At 46.0% G+C, this 20,039-nt stretch overlaps 2 protein-coding genes across 2 annotated transcripts in view; one reads left to right on the top strand and one right to left on the bottom strand.

The window, feature by feature from the left end:
• TRIP12 (thyroid hormone receptor interactor 12) overlaps positions 1 to 1,762 on the bottom strand; it is a 152,778-nt gene extending 151,016 nt beyond the window's left edge. The window contains exon 1 of the mRNA XM_044289055.1: positions 1,592 to 1,762. The gene's annotated coding sequence lies outside the window, so the exon portion shown is untranslated. The remainder of the gene's footprint in view (positions 1 to 1,591) is intronic.
• The window catches only part of FBXO36 (F-box protein 36), a 42,084-nt gene that overhangs the window by 6,042 nt on the left and 16,003 nt on the right, over positions 1 to 20,039 (top strand). The window contains exons 2-3 of the mRNA XM_044289065.1: positions 1,434 to 1,542; positions 17,052 to 17,224. Coding sequence (XP_044145000.1) covers positions 1,434 to 1,542; positions 17,052 to 17,224 — 282 coding nt within the window. The remainder of the gene's footprint in view (positions 1 to 1,433; positions 1,543 to 17,051; positions 17,225 to 20,039) is intronic.

Genomic DNA, 20,039 nt, shown 5'->3' with positions numbered 1-20,039 from the left:
CTGGGGGAGACTATCCGCAGCGTGTGGATTTGTGGCAGTCTCCTCCACTTTGCTGCTATTGTAAGCACCGCAGATTGTGCAGGGATCAGCAACCTTCGGCACTCGAGCGTCTGTGAAACTACAACTCCCAGCATGGCCACTTATTTGGCTGTTCTTCTAAACTCCCATAGAAATGAAAGGTGGATTCTGGGAGTTGTAGCTTGAGAACAGCTGGAGCGCCGGAGGTTGCTGATCCCTGATACCGCAGGAAAATCTGCGAATCGGTCACTGATTGTGATGTCGATTTCACCCTATGCATGGCAAAGGTGGGAATCCTCAGCCTAAATTGACATGATGCAGTTGTACAATCTACATCGCATGTTAATTTACACTGCAGATTTTTATTTATTTTTTGAGATTTCTTAAAACTTTGCTGCCACTGTAAAATGGTGCATATTTGATGCGCAAAAATCCATGGTGGCAAATCTGTAGTGCATACATCCCATAGGGTATGGTCAGTTCGCAGTGTTTGCCAACGAACACATGCGGGCTGCCATCTTGACTCACCCGTCCGGGGATGCACAGGTGAGCCCTTACCTGTGCCGGGAGCCGGTCTGAAATCAAATGCGGTCACCGGGAGCAGGCAGTTCCGAGAACAGCCCGATGAAGGCCCCCGGCGGCTGTTCTCGGAACTGCCTGCTCCCGGAGACCACGTTCGATTTGCCCCCGGCACAGGTAAGGGCTTACCTGTGTATCGCCGGACTTGTGATTTAAGAAGGCAGCCTGCATGTGTTCGTTGGCGAACACTGCGAACTGACCATCACTGGCGACCACACGGCGCAGGCGTGTCACGGTTGCAAAGCGGCCACGTACCCGCGCGGCTTTTATTAAACTAATGAGACCGCCGCTCTGCATTGTTTATGGCCAGGCGGCACCTTGAATACCGAGCAGCCATTAGCAATGCGGTGTTCCTTAGTTAACAAAAGCCAGCTGCGGCCCATCAGGCCACGGCGCAACCCCGACACGGCCGCGCCATGCAGTTGTACCCTAAGAATAGCCCACACCTGCTGAATTAAATCCACAAAAAAGCCGCAGCGTGTGAACGTCACCTTAGATCTCCTGGGAATGTTGGAAGATGTGAGCACATGTAGTGTTGAGCGAACTTGTGTTTTAAGTTCAGGTTATCGAAGAATCCCGTTATGGATTCTAAATTCCACTATGGTCCGTGGTAGCGGAATCCATAACGCGATTTTTCGATAACCCGAACTTTAGACTCCGAACTTAAAACACAAGTTCGCTCAACACTATACAAGAAGTGACTAGAAGGTTCATGAGGAGGCTGAGATAGTGCCTAAGCCCCCCTCCTAGCCACAGAAGGATTTATTAGGCCGGGTGGTCTTTTATAAAGCTGAAGTCACGTCTTATAGATGTCTCATTCTCCTTCTGGCTGCAAGGTTATTATGCGATGGTGGAAAATCTCCCTCAGAAGTGAATTTCGGGAAGCAAGACCAGGGGAACTCAGGGAATCTCATGAAGACTTTGTAGATGACTCAACGCTTCATGGTAAGTGGGCAAGCTTCACAAAGAGAATGAGTAACCACTGCGGACATACCTTCTGCTGGAGAAACTTCACATGAGCTTTAATACAGCGTGGATCCTTCTGATTTCCTTCTTGTAGACCCAGTGTACACGTTGTGAAGTGCTTTCTTCCCTTGTGATCTGTAGACTATGTTTTCTAAGATGGTGTATGTGCAGCTTTCTGCCTCTGATTCATATTCTGCTTGTATGGAAGTAGTAACACCAACTTCCTTGATTTTTGCAGACTACACTCCCCATCGTCCCTCCCACACTTGGCTCCACCCAGCTGATTTCACAGCAAACCCTAACAGTCAGAATGAAAAGCACTCTGTCTGCCTGCGCTCATATCGACAAAATCACAGAAAAAACTATTTTCATGGGAGCGTTGCCAAAAATACCTGCTCTCCTCTGCAGGACCTCTGCAAAAAAATAATATATATACTGTGTGTGTATATATATATATATATATATATATATATATATATATATATATATATATATTCCTCAAAAAAATAAAAATAAAATAATGCACGTAGAAGGAGTTGTTGGAATCTAATGAAACTTTCTATGTCGGAATGTAAAGATGATTTATATTAGTTATTACATTATTTGAGCGAAAGGATACGTTTATTGGGGAACTGTACAATTGGAAAGGGCCACATCTAGCCTGGATACAAGATGAGATACGCTTGCACATGGAGACATATCGGTTGCGCGTATGGTTAGGGTGACCATACATCCTCTTTTACCTAGACATGTCCTCTTTCTGGGACCATTTTTTAAATGGCCAGGAATGTCCGGGATTCTCATTGATTTTGTACAGGGGGGTGGTGAGTGCGGCGCTGCCAGGGCTGTTATTACTCACTACTCCATGGTCTTCTGCTCCACTGTGCTGACCGCGTTGAGGAGAACGTAGAGTACACTAGTGGGCACTGTGGCTTCACACTGAGTTGTCAGGTCATTACAGAGCTGCAAGAGGAGCACGCCGGATCTCCAGACCAGGAAAGGTAAGTTTTATTTATTAATTTTTGTCTGATCTGGGGTCTGATTTTCGGGATGGACGGAGGGTGGGTGTTATAGGGGGCCATTACTTTGGTGCCTGATAAATGGAGGGGGGTGTTATAAGGGGCCATTACTTTAGGATCTAATCTAAGGTCTGATTGATGGAGTGGGGAAGTTTTATAGGGGGCCATGACTTTGGGGTCTGATCTGAGGTCTGCTTGATGGAGGAGGAGGAGGAGTGTTATAGGGGCCATGACTTTGGGGATCTGATCTGAGGTCTGATTGAAGGAGGTGGGGTGTTATATGGGGGCCATGACTTTGGGCATCTGATCTGAGGTCTGATTGAAGGAGGTAGGGTGTTATATGGAGGCCATGACTTTGGAGTCTGATTTAAGGGATGGAGGAGTGAGGGTTATAGGATCTATGAATTTGGTCTGATTTCAGGGATGGAAGAGTGGAGGTTATAGGGGCTCTGAATTCGGGGTCTGTTCTGAGGACTGATTTAAGGGATGGAGGGTTGAGGGTTATAGGGAGCCACATGAATTTGGGACCTATGTGAGGATAATATGGGGTTTGTATTCATTTTCGGACCCCATCATTTCTAGTTCTTCAGTTGCACCCTTTGGCACTTTCATTATGGCAATTCAGTATTTTCAGGGCAGCAGCAGGCACAGTATTGGTGGATGCTACAGGATGGCGGTGTTGAAGGGGCAGCTGTATAGGGGGTTCTTTGCTATAGAGGGTGGGGATGGACTGCAGAAACTAATGAGTCAAGTCTAAGATGTAACCTAGTCTCCTGGTCCCTAATGTAAAATCTGTAACAGGCCCAAGCAACAGTGTGCCATTTATTAATACTGGTGTCGTCTTATACAGCAGAGGGGGTAGTGCGCCCCTGACGAAAGACATCTGTGCGTGCATGATCTGGACCAAATGGAGAAGAAAAGGAAAGTGAAAAACCCAAATCCGTGGAGACATTACCTGTAAGTCACTTTCTTAGAAAAGCAAAATATGTTCCCCCTACGTACGGTATCCTACAGCACATTTGCCCACAGATGTTGCAGCTGGGCCTGTAGATCCATCACAATGGTAGGTTGCTGGCGTCCCAGCTGGTCTTATAAATGCTCGATTGGCGATAAATCGAGTGTTGCCATCTGGCGGAGACATTTCTCAGAAACTTGCTGTGTGCAGGTGAGCATTATTGAGAGGCAACACTCGTGGACGCAGGATGTCCTGCACAGATCACTGAGCTGTTAGTGTCACTACTAGGGGTGACCGACTGTCATATGCAATGGCTCCCCAGATCATCGCACCAGCAGTTGGGGCATTGTGTCGCTCTACAGAAAAATGGAGGATGGAAGCGATCACCATGAGGCCTCCTTACTTAAAGGGAACCTGTCACTGGGATTTTGTGTATAGAGCTGAGGACATGGGCTGCTAGATGGCCGCTAGCACATCCGCAATACCCAGTCCCCATAGCTCTGTGTGCTTTTATTGTGTAAAAAAAACGATTTGATACATATGCAAATTAACCTGAGATGAGTCCTGTCCCTGACTCATCTCACATACAGGACTCATCTCAGGGTAATTTGCATATGTATCAAATCAGTTTTTTGACACAATAAAAGCACACAGAGCTATGGGGACTGAGTATTGCGGATGTGCTAGCGGCCATCTAGCAGCCCATGTCCTCAGCCTTATACACAAAATCCTGGTGACAGGTTCCCTTTAAACCTGACCACCATCGGATCCCAAATAGAACCTGGATTTGTCACTAAAGATGATACGGTTCCAGTCCATAGGAGTCCAGGTTTCTCGTATATGACACCACTGCAAACGAATGCAGCGGTGGCTCGTTGTCAATTGCAGGACACGTAATGGGTGCCATGACACCAAATTTTCCTCTGCTAAGCGCCTAGAAATGGTCCAGGCAGAGACAGGGTGTGTCACCTGTGTCTGGATGTGGACAACAAAACTGTGGGGGCTGCTCGTGCTTGTCAGCAGATCAAACAATCTTCTCTACTGGTGGTCTGTCTGTTTCTGTGCGATCTCCAGCCTGTTTGCAGTGTGCGTGTCCTCACGTAACCACTGCTCCCAGCACCTCCTAACAGCTAGGTCAACTAGGCAAAATGTCATCGAGTGCGTCATACAGGCATATCTAGCAGTCTCTGTCCAAGAGGTACACTACCCAAAAGTAGCCTCTGAGGGACTTTTTATAGGACAAAGGGGGAAGCACTTAGGCTGGGTTCACACGAGCGTGACGGATTAGGTCCGGATGCGTTCAGTGAAACTTGCACTATTTTGCAAGCAAGTTCAGTCAGTTTTGTCTGCGATTGTGTTTAGTTGTTCAGTTTTTTCCGCACGGGTGCAATGCGTTTTGATGCGTTTTTTTACGTGTGTGATAAAAAACGGAAGGTTTACAAACAACATCTCTTAGCAACCATCAGTGAAAAACGCATTGCACCCGCACTTGCTTGCGGATGCAATGCATTTTTCACGCAGCCCCATTCACTTCTATGGGGCCAGGGCTGCGTGAAAAATGCAGAATATAGAACATGCTGCGATTTTTACGCAACGCAGAACTGATGCGTGAAAATCACCGCTCATGTACACAGACCCATTGAAATGAATGGGTCAGGATTCAGTGCGGGTGCTATGCGTTCACGTCACGCATTGCACCCGCGCGGAAAACTCGCTCGTGTAAAAGGGACCTTATACTGCCTCTTGTGGCAAGACTCGGTGTCTAATCAGACCACCCCAGTAATCATTTACATATCTGCCTGAAACATAACTGCAGCAATCTGACATGTCTATGAATGTATATATACTATATAGTATATACCAGTGTTGGCGAACCTATGGCAGAGGTGGCACTCAGAGCCCTCTCTGTGGCCACCCATGCTGTGGAAAAAGTCTATGGCGTACCAATATACGTTAGACTTTGGCCTTCTATGCTTAACGGATGCGGACCCGTTCACTTCAATCCAGAGATGCGGAATGGTGTGGAACGGAAGCACAGAACGGAAACCCATGGAAGCACTGCGGAGTGCTTCCATGTGGTTTCGTCCCGTACTTCCGTTCCGCAAAAAGATAAAACATGTCCTATCTTTTTGCGGAACGGGCGGATCGCGGACCTATTAAAGAGATCTGGTTCGCGATCCGCTGTGGCTGCCCCGCGGTTGGTGTTCGTGTATTGCGGCCCGCAGCACGGCCACGGGGCGCACACCTTTGTGTGCAAGAGGCCTTTTCCTGCCATTCATCAGCGCAGGGCGCACTATGAACAGCGCAGGCAGCGCACTGAATGTAGGCAGGCTATTATAGCTAAGTGATAAAGTACATGGAAAATATACTAGATTAGACTAGTATCCAGGTTAAATTGCTGTGTTGGCACTTTGTGATAAATGATTGTGATTGTCCATATTGCCTCCTTGGCTGGCTTGATTCATTTTTCCACAGCAATCCAGCAGTAGTGGCCATGCTTGCACACAATAGGAAAAATCACCTTTTCCTATAGTCTACAAGCACAGCCACCATGGCTGGATTCTGCCCCTGCCAGTTGTCATAAACACGTTTTGTCAGATGTAAGCGTGACACGTGGTACTTTCAGCGGTCGTAATGGCGTATCATTGATATGGTTGTCTTGATGACATGTGTAGGCTACCCATGTGGTGACATCATAACGGTTGTAGAAAAATTATTGTAGTGTCGCCATGCTGCGATGAAGAGCTCAAAGTAAGTTTTTGGATTGTGTTCCGATAGAAGCCCTGTCCTGTGGATTCATTGTGGTTGAGTTTATTATTAAGCCCTATTGTGGCATTAAAAAGTCACACCATCTGTTCGCCATTATTTGCAACTTTTTAGGCTTCTCGACACTTTTCCGAAGTGGCTAGAAAAGATTTACTATAAATTACTATAACTTATGAGAAACTGGCGTAATTTATAGCTGAAGTCTGTGCCAGCCCCTGGCTGCTGTAGACTTCAGCTTCTGGCGCACAGCAGGACAGAGATGCGCCTAATTTATTAAGAGGCATCTTCAAGGAGATCGAAAGTGCAAATAACAGGCAGACGACCACAATGGGTAAGGGCACACTGCTGTTTAATTAACTGAAAAATAAAAAATATAAATATTTTTTTAAAGAAACTCTATGGCCTCATGCACAAGACTGCTGTTTTTTGCGGACCGCGGATCTGCAAAAAACGGAAGCCGTCCGCGTGCCTTCCGCAATTTGCGGGACGGAACGGGTGGCCCATTGTAGGCATCCCTATTCTTGTCCGCAAAACGGACAAGAATAGGACATGCTGTATTTTTTTTGCGGGGCCTCGGAACGGAGCAACGGATGCGGACAGCACACGGAGTGCTGTCCACATCTTTTGCAGCGCCATTGAAGTGAATAGGTCCGCACCCGCGCCACAAAAACTGAGGCTCAGATGCGGACCCGAAAAACGGTCGTGTGCATGAGGCCTAACTTTAAGAGAAAAAAAATGCACAGGAATATCAACCAAATTTATCCTGGCTTGTCCCAGGAAATCAGCTGCTTCCGTCTTCCTTCTTGACACATAATGGGAGTCATTCACAAACATTTTTATGCCAGTTTTTGGTGTAAACATTGTTGCAAGATACCTTTGTGCGACTTTTTAGACGCCCATGCAACAGCATTTTTTGCATGGACATTTATATGCTGTCCTGGCGGGGGCTTGGACTTTGGTCCTGGCATATTTACTAAGATTTACGCCTGAAAAAGGCACATAAGGCCTCATGCACACTACCGTTCAGTTTTTTGCGGTCCGCAAACCGCAGATCCGCAAAAAACTAAAGCTGCCCATGTGCCTTCCACAATTTTGCGGAGCGGAACGAGCGGCCCAAAACGGACAAGAATAGGACATGTTATATTTTTTGGGCGGGGCTACGGAACAGAGCAACGGACGTGGACAGCACACGGAGTGCTGTCCGCATCTTTTGCGGCCCCATTGAAGTCAATGGGTCCGCATCCGAGCCAAAAAAACTGCGGCTGGGATGCGGTCCAAAACAATGGTCGTGTGCATGAGGCTTAAGAGGAGTAAAAACGACTCCAGTCAGGGGCTGGAGTACTTGTTACTCCAGGCTCAGGGACTGCCGGAGGTGCGCCTAACTTATGACGAAGCCCACGCCTCCTCATAAATTAGGCAAATCCTCCAGCAGAGCATGGGGAAACAAAGACCGACATAAAAAGCCGGCCTTTGTAAATGACCCCCAATATGTGTTTTAAATGTTGACAAGTGATAGGCACAGAGAAAAGTAATGGCAGTGATTTTTATGCATGCAGTTTAAATCATTTATCGGTAGTTGTTTTTTTTGCATTCGGATTTGAGGGTGTCACGGACGTACCGAGACAGGCGGACATCCCCGCGACAGTGACTGGCAGGAGATCTGTGAGACTAGCAACGCGTGGTTTCATTTGACATGTTTAGGCCCCATGCACACGGCCGTGTGCGGGCCGTGGAACCGCGGCCTGGATCCCTCCTGAGAGCAGGAGCGCACGGCGTCACTGGTTGCTATGACGCCGTGCGCTCCCTGCTGCCGGCACAGTACAGTAATACACTGGTATAGATCATACCAGTGTATTACTGTATTGCGGCGGCAGCAGGGAGCGCACGGCGTCATAGCAACCAGTGACGCCGTGCGCTCCTGCTCTCAGGAGGGATCCAGGCCGCGGTTCCACGGCCCGCACACGGCTGTGAAACACAGCCGTGTGCATGGGGCCTTACCTTGTGGATCAATAGGTGTCTGTGTTGTTTCTGGTACTCGCCACACCCTTAACCTCCAGGTGTTGCTATTGTGGTCATTTAACTTTCCCTATTTATAGCTGTTTCTCCCACAATGCTGTGCGGTTTATAGCTTCTGTTGGACCTGTGGAAAGCTGGTGTTTGGATCTCGGCTGAGTTCCTGGTGCTGCCATAGCTTCGTGGAAGTTAAAGAGGACCTGTCACCTTCCCTGACATGCCTGTTTTAATAGCTACATACATTCCCCATGTAATAACGATTCTGGAGCCTCTATTCCTATGTCTGTATGTTGTGCCATTCCTTTATTATTTCTACTAGAAGTTATGAATGAACTGCTAGCAGTCTGCAGTAAGGGTACAGGGGGAGGTAACCGGTTTGGGGGTGTACCTGCACAGACTCACTCTATCCAATCAGTGCTGCCATTGTCAGACTGCAGGTACACCCCCCAACTGGTTACCTCCCCGCTGTACCCTTACTGCAGACTGCTAGCAATGAATTCATAACTTGTAGAAATAATAAAGGAATGGCATAACACAGAGCCATAAGAATAGATGTTCCAGAACTGTTATTACCCGAGGAATGCATGGAGATATTATAATAGGCATGTCAGGGGAGGTGACAGGTCCTCTTTAAAGAGCGCCGAAATCTCGCGATGCGCAAGCTAGCGCATGCGCAGTGTCGGCATCATGTTCATTCCCTGTGCTGGCATCAGCACAGGGAACGACCTTCGCATGCGCTAGCTCGCGCATCGCGAGATTTCGGCGCTCCAGCTCTGTGACTTCAGCCAGCAAGGAGGAGATTCGGAGGACGCGGGGCGGTGCTGGGCTCATCTCCGGATACAGGACACATATGAAGTTCATTTGCATATGGATCAAAATGTTTTTTTTAACACACTAAAAGCACACAGAGCTATGGGGACTGGGTATTGCAGATGTGCTAGCGGCCATCTAGCAACCCATGTCCCCAGCTCTATACCCCAAATCCTGGTGACAGGTTCCCTTTAATTGTTACCTTTCCCTTTTTGTGTTTTATTTTGACTTGTGTGTTGCATTTCCCTATTGTTTGTATTAGGCCTGATGGAGACTCCTGTTCGTCCTTCCTTTTGGAGGAACAGGTAGTCTCGTCCCTGCCATTACTAGTACCAGGGTCCTTTTAGGGTTAGGCCTCTTTTTTGCGGTCCGTATATGGAACCATTCATTTCAATGGTTCCGCCCCAAAAAGTTATGTACTCCGTATGCATTCCGTTTCCGTATTTCAGTTTTTACGTTGAAAGATAGAACATGTCCTATTATTGCCCGCAAATCACGTTCCGTGGCTCCATTCAAGTCAACGGGTCCGCAAAAAAAACAGAACACATACGGAATGTACTCCGTATGTCTTCCTTATCCGTTCCGTTTTTGCGGAACCATCCATTGAAAATGTTATCAACAGCAAGAGAATCACAGGTGGCACTGCTGATGCGTGTTCACACTGGTGCGTGCCTGCACAAGCCTCTCGATACCTCCAAACAAAACAAAAAACAGCGAGGTGGTGCACAATCCAAAAGATCAAGTCATTAGATCTACGGTAGTGGCCTGAGGAAGCGCGATCACTCATGTGCGAAACGGCCGTCGCCACTGGTATGTGAATCTGGCTAACTGCTACGTTGCCGCATGAAGCACTTGTCTGCTTGAAATAAAGAAGCAAATAAACATTGGTTTCTTCATCTCGGTCTGCAACATGGAAAATGTTATACCCAGACCAATTTTTTCGATGTAATGACTGTATACTCTAATGCCCTATGAAAAAACAGAACGGAAACACAACAGAAAGGAAAAAAAAACGGAACAACGGGTCTGTGAAAAACGGACCGCAAAATACTGAAAAAGCCATACGGTCGTGTGAAAGAGGAGTTAGATTGGACTTTGGGTATTCCTGTGTATGAATTCACCTACCGCTGGGGACTATTCATACTGGTAGTCAGTCAGGGCTTTGGTTAGAGTTTTCACTAGGAGGCGTCCATCTTTCCTCCCTAGTTCTCAGGCCTGATCCCCTTCCCTCCTATGTTCGGTGTGGGGTTTCCCTCCCACATTAGAGCGTGACAGAGGGTATGGCAACATGTAGCACGCATGCTGTGGATTTTCTGCTGTGGAATTGCGCGCAGCAAACCTGCAGCATTAATAGTAACAAAAGTGGATCCGATTTTTAAAAATTTCATCCACATGTTGAGAAAAAAAATCCACAGTGTAAAATTGACCTGCAGTGCGCATTTTACAGTTTTTGTTGCAGATTTCATCCTTTGCTGTCCATGGGGTGAAATCTGTGGTGCATGTAGAAGATGCAGATATGGCTGCAGATTCGGTGGGCATATTGCTGTGGACACACAGCAGAAATTCTTATCCACATGGCCGTACCCTTGGAAACAAACAAACCCTGACATTTACTGCTATCCGGAATCTTAAAGGGGTTGACCACTGTCTATTACTAGCTGCGCGTGTGCTAGTTACAGGATTAATAAGCTATGGGCACTGATGTCTGGTCTGACTTGTACATGTAGGTCCGCTGACCTGCGCTGGGAACATGGATGGGGTTCCGTCCATCAGCGGCCTCCATTCATTTACATAGGGAACTGACAGGGGAACTAGCGCATGCACAGTCTGATCCCATCGGCGGTCAGCGCAGCGCCTGCGTGTAAACATGAATTACTCATATTAAACTGTTCCCCATCAGTGCCAATAGTTTAATAATGCTTATTACTAGCTACACGCGCTGTCACCAGAACATGTGCAGCTATTAATACATACCGTATTTATCGGCGTATAACACGCACTTTTTCCCCCTGAAAATAGGGGGCAAATGATGTATGCGTGTTATACGCCGATTAGGGCTGAAACGTGTCCTCCGGAGGCCAGAGAGGCAGGACTGAGCCGGCCGGCACAGCGGAGGGAGGAGGAGGGAGTCCCTCCCTCCCCACTGTGAGCGGCTGCCGCTGAAGACCAACGAGGACAGAGTAGGAGGAGGAGGGGAGGGACTGTGGCCACTGCGCACCAATGAATGTGCCGGCCATATCCCACAGTTCCGATCGGAGTCCCAGCAGTGTAATGCTGGGGCTCCGATCGCTTACCATGGCAGCCAGGAGTCACGCTACTGAAGCCCTGGCTGCCATGGTATGTTAGTGAGCAGAGAGCAGCGCATTATACTCACGTGCGCTGTGGCCGCCGGTCGCTCCTTCTTCTGTCTGTGCGGCGGATTGCTAATGCTTACAGCATTAGCAATGCGCCGCACAGACCTATGAGAAGGAGCGACCGGCGGCCACAGTGCACGTGAGTATAATGCGCTGCTCTCTGCTCACTAACATACCATGGCAGCCAGGGCTTCAGTAGCGTGACTCCTGGCTGCCATGGTAAGCGATCGGAGCCCCAGCATTACACTGCTGGGGCTCCGATAGGAACTGACACTGCCACCAATGATGGGGGGGAGGAGGGGGACCCTGTGGCCACTGCCACCAATGATTAATACTGGGGAGGGAGGGGGGGGGGGTTTGCGTTACCAGAGGGGGCAGATCAGAGGCTTTATTTGAAATTTATTTATTTTTCCTGAAATTTCCCTCTAAAATGAAGGTGCGTGTTATACGCCCGTGCGTGCTATACGCCGATAAATACGGTATATCATGTTTTACAAAAGGCTCAGATTTAGGGCTCATTCAGACGGCCGTATGAATGGGGCCGCAAAAGATGCGGACAGCACACTGTATGCTGTCCGCATGTCCGCATCCATGGTTCCATTCCACGGCCCTGCAAAAAAAGATAGAGCATGTCCTATTCTTGACTGCAATCACGGACAAGGATAGGCATTTTTTTCTATTATAGTTACGGCCATGTGCGGTCCACAAATTGGATCCGCAAAACACTACGGTCGTGTGAATGCGCCCTTAGTTAAAAAAATAAAACTGCAAGGCATTCTCTCCCCTACCTTCAAAATAACAAATGGTACTCGGCAGGGATGTCCCTTGTCCCCACTATTGTTCATATTGACAATAGAAACCTTACTCCAGGCTTTTCGGCAGAACCCAGGAATAAATGGGATGACCGTAGGGAAGACAATACACTCAACAGCCGCATTCGCGGACGATGTACTACTTATAATTACGAATCCAAAAGATGCTTTCTCAGCAATCATGTCTGTTATAGAACAATTCCATGAGGTCTCTAACTTCTCTGTTAACTTTTCAAAGTCAACAGTTTTAAATGTGTCCTTGCCGGCACATGAACAGACTTCTTTGCAAAACACCTCGTCCTTCCAATGGACGTCAAAGGCGATCACCTTTTTGGGAATAGAACTCACCCCTGAATTCAATCAGTTGTATATTGAAAATTTCTTGTCTATCCCCAAACAACTGGAGGAGCTGATAGACAGCTGGGATATCCCTTTTGTTTCCTGGTTTGGCCGTAAATCACTTATAAAAACAATACTCCTCCCAAAAGTGCTCTATTATTTGAAGGCTTTACCGATCCATATCCCCTTAGCCTTCTTTAAAAAAGTTCAGAAGCTCTTTCTTAAATTTTTATGGGGAGGTAAAAAAGCAAGAATGCCCTCGACATACGTAATTCGCCACCCTACGAGAGGGGGTATGGGTATACCGGACATTCATACTTATCATAAGGCAATTCTTTGTACTAGGAGTCTAGATTGGCTACGTTCCACCCCAGGTCGACTTGACATTAGTGTAGAGGAAGCAATGTCGAATATCCCTTTAAGGTCCTTACTTTTCCTGGATCGGAAAAGGGTAAACAAAATACTTATAACACACAGCTCGATAACTAAACACACGATTACCAGTTGGTGTACATTGAATATGCTTCAGAAGCTGACACCTAATTATGCTTCACTTATGCAAGTAAGAGACGTTCTATGTCAGTCTAATATATGCTTCTGGAATACAGTAAAAGAAGGAGAAAAGGATAATAATACGTCTATAGTGTCCCTGTGCCCAGATGCTGACTTGCCATCTTTGTCAGAATTGGCATTACACCCTGCTCTGGAAAAATGTACTATGTTCCAAATAGCACACTGCTATCAGGTTTTTAAAAAGCTAACTAGAGCTCCAATATGGGGCACAGATCACACAAAATTCGAAAAAATGGCCTTGCAAAAGCTAGAACCTAAAAAGAAGATTTCCCAGTTATATACCTCGATTATTTCCTCCACGAACACAAATAGATGCAAATTTATTGATAAGTGGGAAGAGGAACTAGCCATAAAGTTCGATCAATGGGAATTGCCAAAGGTATTAATGGCTCCAGGGAAAGTATCTAGATGTGTAAAACTACAGGAAAATAGCTACAAAGTCCTTGTACACTGGTACTACACACCACAACGTATACATAATATGTTTCCAGAAATTAGCTCTATTTGCTGGAGGTGTGAGATTGATATAGGGACTCAAAGTCATGTTTGGTGGTCGTGTACTAAAATACAAACTTATTGGCAAGAGATATGTAAGATACTCTCACAAATTTGTAAAATGACTATTCGAGCGTCGCCTAAATTATGTCTTTTTGGTCTTATGGGATAAATAGCCGGTTCAAAATCCAGAGAGGTTCAGAATTTGTGTAAGACACTCTTAGCAGCTGCCCGTCTTCTTGTGGCTGTATATTGGCGGAAAATAGATCCCCCATCATTACAGCATTGGTATAGGAAATGTGACCAGATATATAGGTTAGAGCAGATCGCACATTGGGACACCAGAACGCCTCAACGTTTCACAGATATATGGGGTCCATGGAAGAAGTTTAGAGAGTTTGCAGACTGAATCCAATGGTTGCGTTTAGAAAGATATACTGTTCTCTAGTAATGGTGTTTGAAGTGACGATAATAGGATATCATGATTTACATTATTCCCTATCCTCTACCCTTCAGACTCTCCACCCCCCTTTTTGTCTTTCCCCTCTCTCCACTTTGTATTGGTTCTCCAAGTTCCTGTTCTTCCAGACAAAGCGGCACAAGATTAGATCATTATCTTTATAAAGAATGTATTAGTTGTTGTAATAGCATGCCGATATGCATTTGACATAGCCAATGTTACATTTTTATCTACCTGTCGGTATATATTCACTTTGAAACAATAAAAACAATTTGAAATAATAAAAAAATAAAACTGCAATATTCACTGATCCCCTGGTGCACCCCTTCCAGTGCTTCCCATCCCCCCTGGTCTCTACTTACCGATCCCTGTTGACACACAGGAAATGGCCGCTCATTGATTGAAAAGGACTGATTTGCATGTCATTTCCTGACTGCCGCAAAAGAATTAATAACGAGCCTGTTAATGTATATGGACTGACATGTACGGCGAGGCCTCCATGCCAGGTTGGTACATGCTCACTTTGACTTCAGGGTTTCGCGATGGAAGAAAACCTTCTGACCACCAGGGCTGTTAAAGGGAATGTGTCACCTACAATGTTTTCTGCCATTGAAAACCAGATAGTGACACACGTTCCTTTTTTTTTCCAATCTGTTTCTAATGGTAGATTATTATTTTTTTATTCTGTTTAAATTGGCTAACACAGTGGGGGTCCTTTACAAACCGTTTTATGCCTCTTTTTGGTGTAAAATGGTTGCACAACCCTTTTTATGAGACTTTTTTAACGTCAGTGCATCAATATTTGTCGCAAGGGAGTTTTTATGCTGCGTTTGAGAAAAAGGAGTAGCAGGGGCTGGGAATCTGGCCCTGGCAAATTAACTAATTTTACACCAGGAAGAAGGCGTACAAGTTGCCGAAAACGACGCCAGTTTCCAGCAGAAGCATGCCCCCTCATAAATTAGGCTCATCTTCCAGCAGCAGCACCAGCATAAAATGTACAAAAAAAAGACCCCAAAAAGGATGGTCTTAATAAATGACCCCCAGTGTGGTGGATTTTTGCTGCTTCACATGTGAAAAGCCCCTTAACGGGCCCTCAGTTCTGTACATAGCCTCCTTTTATACACAGTATATACAGGACATTGCACCTGACAGTATATTATATGGCAGCAGGGATACCCTCAATATAAGGCCTCATGCACATGACTTTAACTGTATTTCGGTCCACAAACCACGCATGCGCAAAATACAATTACTTTCCATGGGCGTTCCACATTTTTCTCTCTCCCATCTGGAGAAATGGCTATTATATTTCGCAATGCGGACCAAAATAGGACATGTTCTATAATTTGCGGAACTGTATACGGATGCGGACATCGGACAGATGAGATCCATGTGCTATCCGTTTTTTTTTCCGGACCTATAGAAATGAATGGGTCCGTGTGCAGTCTTCATAAAATACGCATCGGACAGGGATGGAAAATACGGTAGTTTGCATGAGGCCTTATGGTAAGTCCATGTGTGATGGAGAAATCTGTTGCACATCCTCAATTTGTGGAACCCGGACTTCTTCACTGAAGTTTGTGTTTGGGTTCGGTGTTCTATTCGTTTTATTATTTTCCCTTATAACATGGTTATAAAGGAAAATAATTGCATTCTTAATACAGAATGCAAAGTGAAATGTGGCTTGAGGGGTTAAAAATATCAAAAAATGAACTCAGCTCATCCACTTGTTTACGCAGCCGGCATCGTCTTCTTTCTTCTTCTTTCCTGAAAGAAGAAGAAGAAAGAAGACGATGCCGGCTGCGCGAACAAGTGGATGAGCTGAGTTAATTTTTTTCATTTTTTAACCCCTCAAGCCACATTTTACTTAGAATTCTGTATTAAGAATGCAATTATTTTCCTTTATAACCATGATATAAAGGAAAATAATACAGTGATTAGACTTTAATGGGGTTGCTCATCCCTATCATCTCCTAGCAACCATGTGTGAAAATCGCACTGCATCCGCACTTGCCTGTGTTGCGTGTAAAACGCAGAATATAGAACATGCTGCGATATTCACGCAACGCACAAGTGATGCGTGAAAATCGCTGCTCATCTGCATAGCCCCATTGAAGTGAATGGATCTGGATTCAGTGCGGGTGCAATGCATTCACCTCACGCATTGCACCCGCGCAGAAAACTCACCCGTGTGAAAGGGGCCTTAAGGTATGTCCACGTGGGACTGAAACACTGCCGATTTGTGCACAGCAAGTCCACAGCATCTCGCAGCCAGGGGGACGAGATTTCAGGAACTCTCATTCGGACGCCACAGATAAATCTGCAACTTAGGGTCCATTCACACGTCCGTAAGTGTTTTGCGGATTCGCAAAACACGGACACCTGCAATGTGCGATCCACAATTTGCAGACCTCACATCACAGACACTATAATAGAAAATGCCTTTTCTGGTCCGCAATTGCGGACAAGAATAGGACATGTTCTATTTTTTTCAGGAACGCAATTGCGGATCCCGAAAAATGCGGATTCGCTTCCGTTCCAGCCCCATTGAAAGTGAATGGGTCCGCAAATTGCAGAACGAATGCGGACCCAAATTACGGACGTGTGAATGGACCCTTAAATTGACCTGCAGTATGGATTTTAAATGCACAGGGTGAAATGTGTGGTGAAATCCACCAAAATTATGCGGATTTATCACAGATTGTTTCAACACAAATTGCAACCCTTATGGACATTCCCTTAAAATGGCTAAAATGAGTGCGACACGTTTGGACTTGTCCTGTGCTGTCCATTCACCTCTTCAGACTGGTCTGACTGCCTTTGTTGAGTTTCCTATTTTCTGAATCTGTGATCTTTCCATCATGTAGACTTTTTATTTTTTTTACCTTTTAGCCCAGATTGGCATAATCTTTGGACAGAAAACCCTCAGCTATGTGACTGGTCTTTGCCGCGGGCAGTACGATTTCCTGGAGCGTCTTCCTGAGCCGCTGATGTTGTATATCTTGACCTTCCTGGACTTGGAGGACATTGCGCAGCTCTCCCAAGTGTCTCATACGTTTCAAAAGGTAAATCTATAAGCAATCAGATAAATCATGCGCAGCTTTTCTGGTGCTTTTCACTGGGTGTGTTCGGTAACCGACCCGGCTTACGTCGTGCCCCTGCCACTCACAAGTGGCGAGGACGGTGTAAAAACGTATAAAAAGTCACAAAAAGGGGTCTTGCAACTTTTTTTACACCAAAAACTGGCACAAATATGTTAGTAAATGGCCCCAGCTGTAGCAAACGCCAGACTAGGACAGCACCGTGTATGATGTAACAGTAAGTTTAGACACCCCAGATTCGTGGCAGAAAACCATAACAGCGTACAGTACAATACATGTGAATGGTGTTCTGAAAACCTCACTCACATATAGTGAATAGTGTTGAGCGAACTTGTGTTTTAAAGTTCGGAGTACAAGGTTTGGGTTATCTAAGAATTCCGTTATGGATTCCGCTACCACGGACCATAAGTAATAGCGGAGTTCTTCGATAACCCGAACCCAAACCTTGTATGCCGAACTTGAAAACACAAGTTCGCTCATCCCTAATAGCGATTATTTCCTCTGCAAATTTTTAAACCTACATGTCCATGACGTTGCAGATTTTTCACTGCCAGGGTTCTTTCCACTGCATGTGAGCGCACCCTACAATTTATACAGACAGCCCTCCAGTATGACACAGATAGACCCCTGTGAAAGCTCTCCTACCCTTCTGAATTCCATATTATGGCTCCAGGAGCTCCATTTTTTTGTAAGCTTACTTTTAACCCAGGCATGCTCAACCTGTGGCCCTCCAGCTGTTGCAAAACTACAACTCCCAGCATTCCCAGACAATCTACAGCTATCAGCCTGCAAAGATTAAAGGGAGGTTTTTTTTGTTTTTTTCCCCGCTAAACTGCTGGCAACACTAAGTAGGGGCTGGGGAGTGCAGGACAAACATATCTTTTGTGACGTTTTTTCATAAGTGGTGAGACTATGAAGTTTATTCTCCCAGATTCTGTTCCTGCAAGTGCCCAGTTTGGGACTTTGCAGTGAGGTGCTCTCCGCATTGAGCTACTCCACAGCCTATCCTCTCTGCTCTGAGTGACAGGTGTAGCATCCAATAGGAGACCACTACAGCTGTCACTCAGAAGGGAGGGCTATGAAGCAGCTCCACCTCCATTGTACTGGCAGGAGCAGAATCTGACAGAATAAAAGTTCATATTCACACTACTCCTGGTAATAAAAAAAGCCACAAGAGGTATTTGTTTTTGTCCTGCGCTCCCTGGCCCTTACCTAGTACTGTCAGACTCCCTTTAGGGATATATTCATCCATAGCAGCTTTTATTTGATTCTCAATGTCCTCATAAGGCAACCAATGTCTGCCATAACAGTGCCAGCCACATAATGGTAACAGTACAGTAATCTTAACCTGTCCCTACTTCATCATGGAATGCTCCACTCTTCTTCTCTGTGACCTGAGGCATACATAAGAGCCCCATAACAGTGCTAGTCACACAATGCCCTCATAGAGGTGGCAACCACACAATATCCCCCATAACAGTGCCAGCTACACAGTGCTAACAACCTGTCCCTACTTCATCATGGAATGCTCCACTCTTCTTCTCTGTGACCTGAGGTATACATGAGTGCCCCCATAGCAGTGCCAGTCACACAGTGCTAGCAGTACAGCAATATTTCAGCCCATGCTCCACTCTTCTTCTCTGTGACATCAAGCATACATGTAAGTAGCCACTGGAGGGCGCTCACGTGTATCTTCCAAGTGCTGCACAGAAGAAATAATAAAACTGTCATCTAATAATGCCACACCGTTCTGTACTTATGTGCCGCATAGAATGGCATCTGTGGCCCCTGTGCTGCACAGAATGATATCTGTAGCCCCCGTGCACCTCTGGTTTAAAGCTTCTACTCTCACTTCCATGTTTATAGTTGACAATAGTCATTCATTTTCTTTTCCTGTGTACTAATCATTGACTCTTATTGGAAGATAGCTCCAAGATATTCATCAGTTAAAAGAGTGCAAAAACAAATAAAAAATCCAACATAGAATAAGATGCCGCTATGAGACTTCCATGTAGTTCCATGGCTTAACCAGTGGTGCTCAGTGAAGAAAGAGAGAGATATAGATAGTCCACGAATAAAGAAAATCACTGCACTTACCAGAATTGCAAGTTGTGGTCCTTTAGGGTAACTTCACACTTGCGGCAGAGGATTCCAGCAGGCAGTTCCCCGGAACTGCCTGCCGGATCCAGCAATCCGGACGCAAACTGATGGCATTTGTCAGACGGATCTGGATGCGGGACCATCTGACAAATGCATTGAAATACCGGATCCATCTCTCCGGTAGCATCCGGAAAAACGGATCCGGCATTTTTTTTTGCAGATTTAAAGGTCTGCGCATGTGCGGACCGGAAGAATGGATCCATCAATGCGGCAATTTTAATGCCGGATTCGGCACTAATACATTTCAATGGAAATTAATGCCGCAGCTGCAGTATTTTCTACTGGCCAAAAAACCTAAGAGGGACTGAACTGATGCATTGATGCATACTGAATAGATTGCTCTCCAATCAGAATGCATTAGGATAAAACTTAATACCGGAAAAGAAAAACGCTAGTATGAAAGTACCCTTATTGACTTCACAGCAGGTTAAAACTCCGGGTAAGTGCAAACACACATGAATAGGCCTAAAAAACTGATGCAAAGTGATCCAGGTCTAACACCGAGCTCCCGCCTCCACCGCTGGACCAGACGTGTGATGTCCTCTCACACACATCACTGCTGAGGGCCGCTAAGTGGTCACATGCTGTTCCTGATCCATCACTTAGGTTACTGATTGGC

The sequence above is a fragment of the Bufo gargarizans genome, chromosome 4 (genome assembly GCF_014858855.1).
Source record: "Bufo gargarizans isolate SCDJY-AF-19 chromosome 4, ASM1485885v1, whole genome shotgun sequence".
In the NCBI taxonomy this organism is placed as follows: Eukaryota; Metazoa; Chordata; class Amphibia; order Anura; family Bufonidae; genus Bufo; species Bufo gargarizans.
Note: the sequence above shows the minus strand (reverse complement) of the source record. Positions and strands in the feature narration are given on the sequence as shown.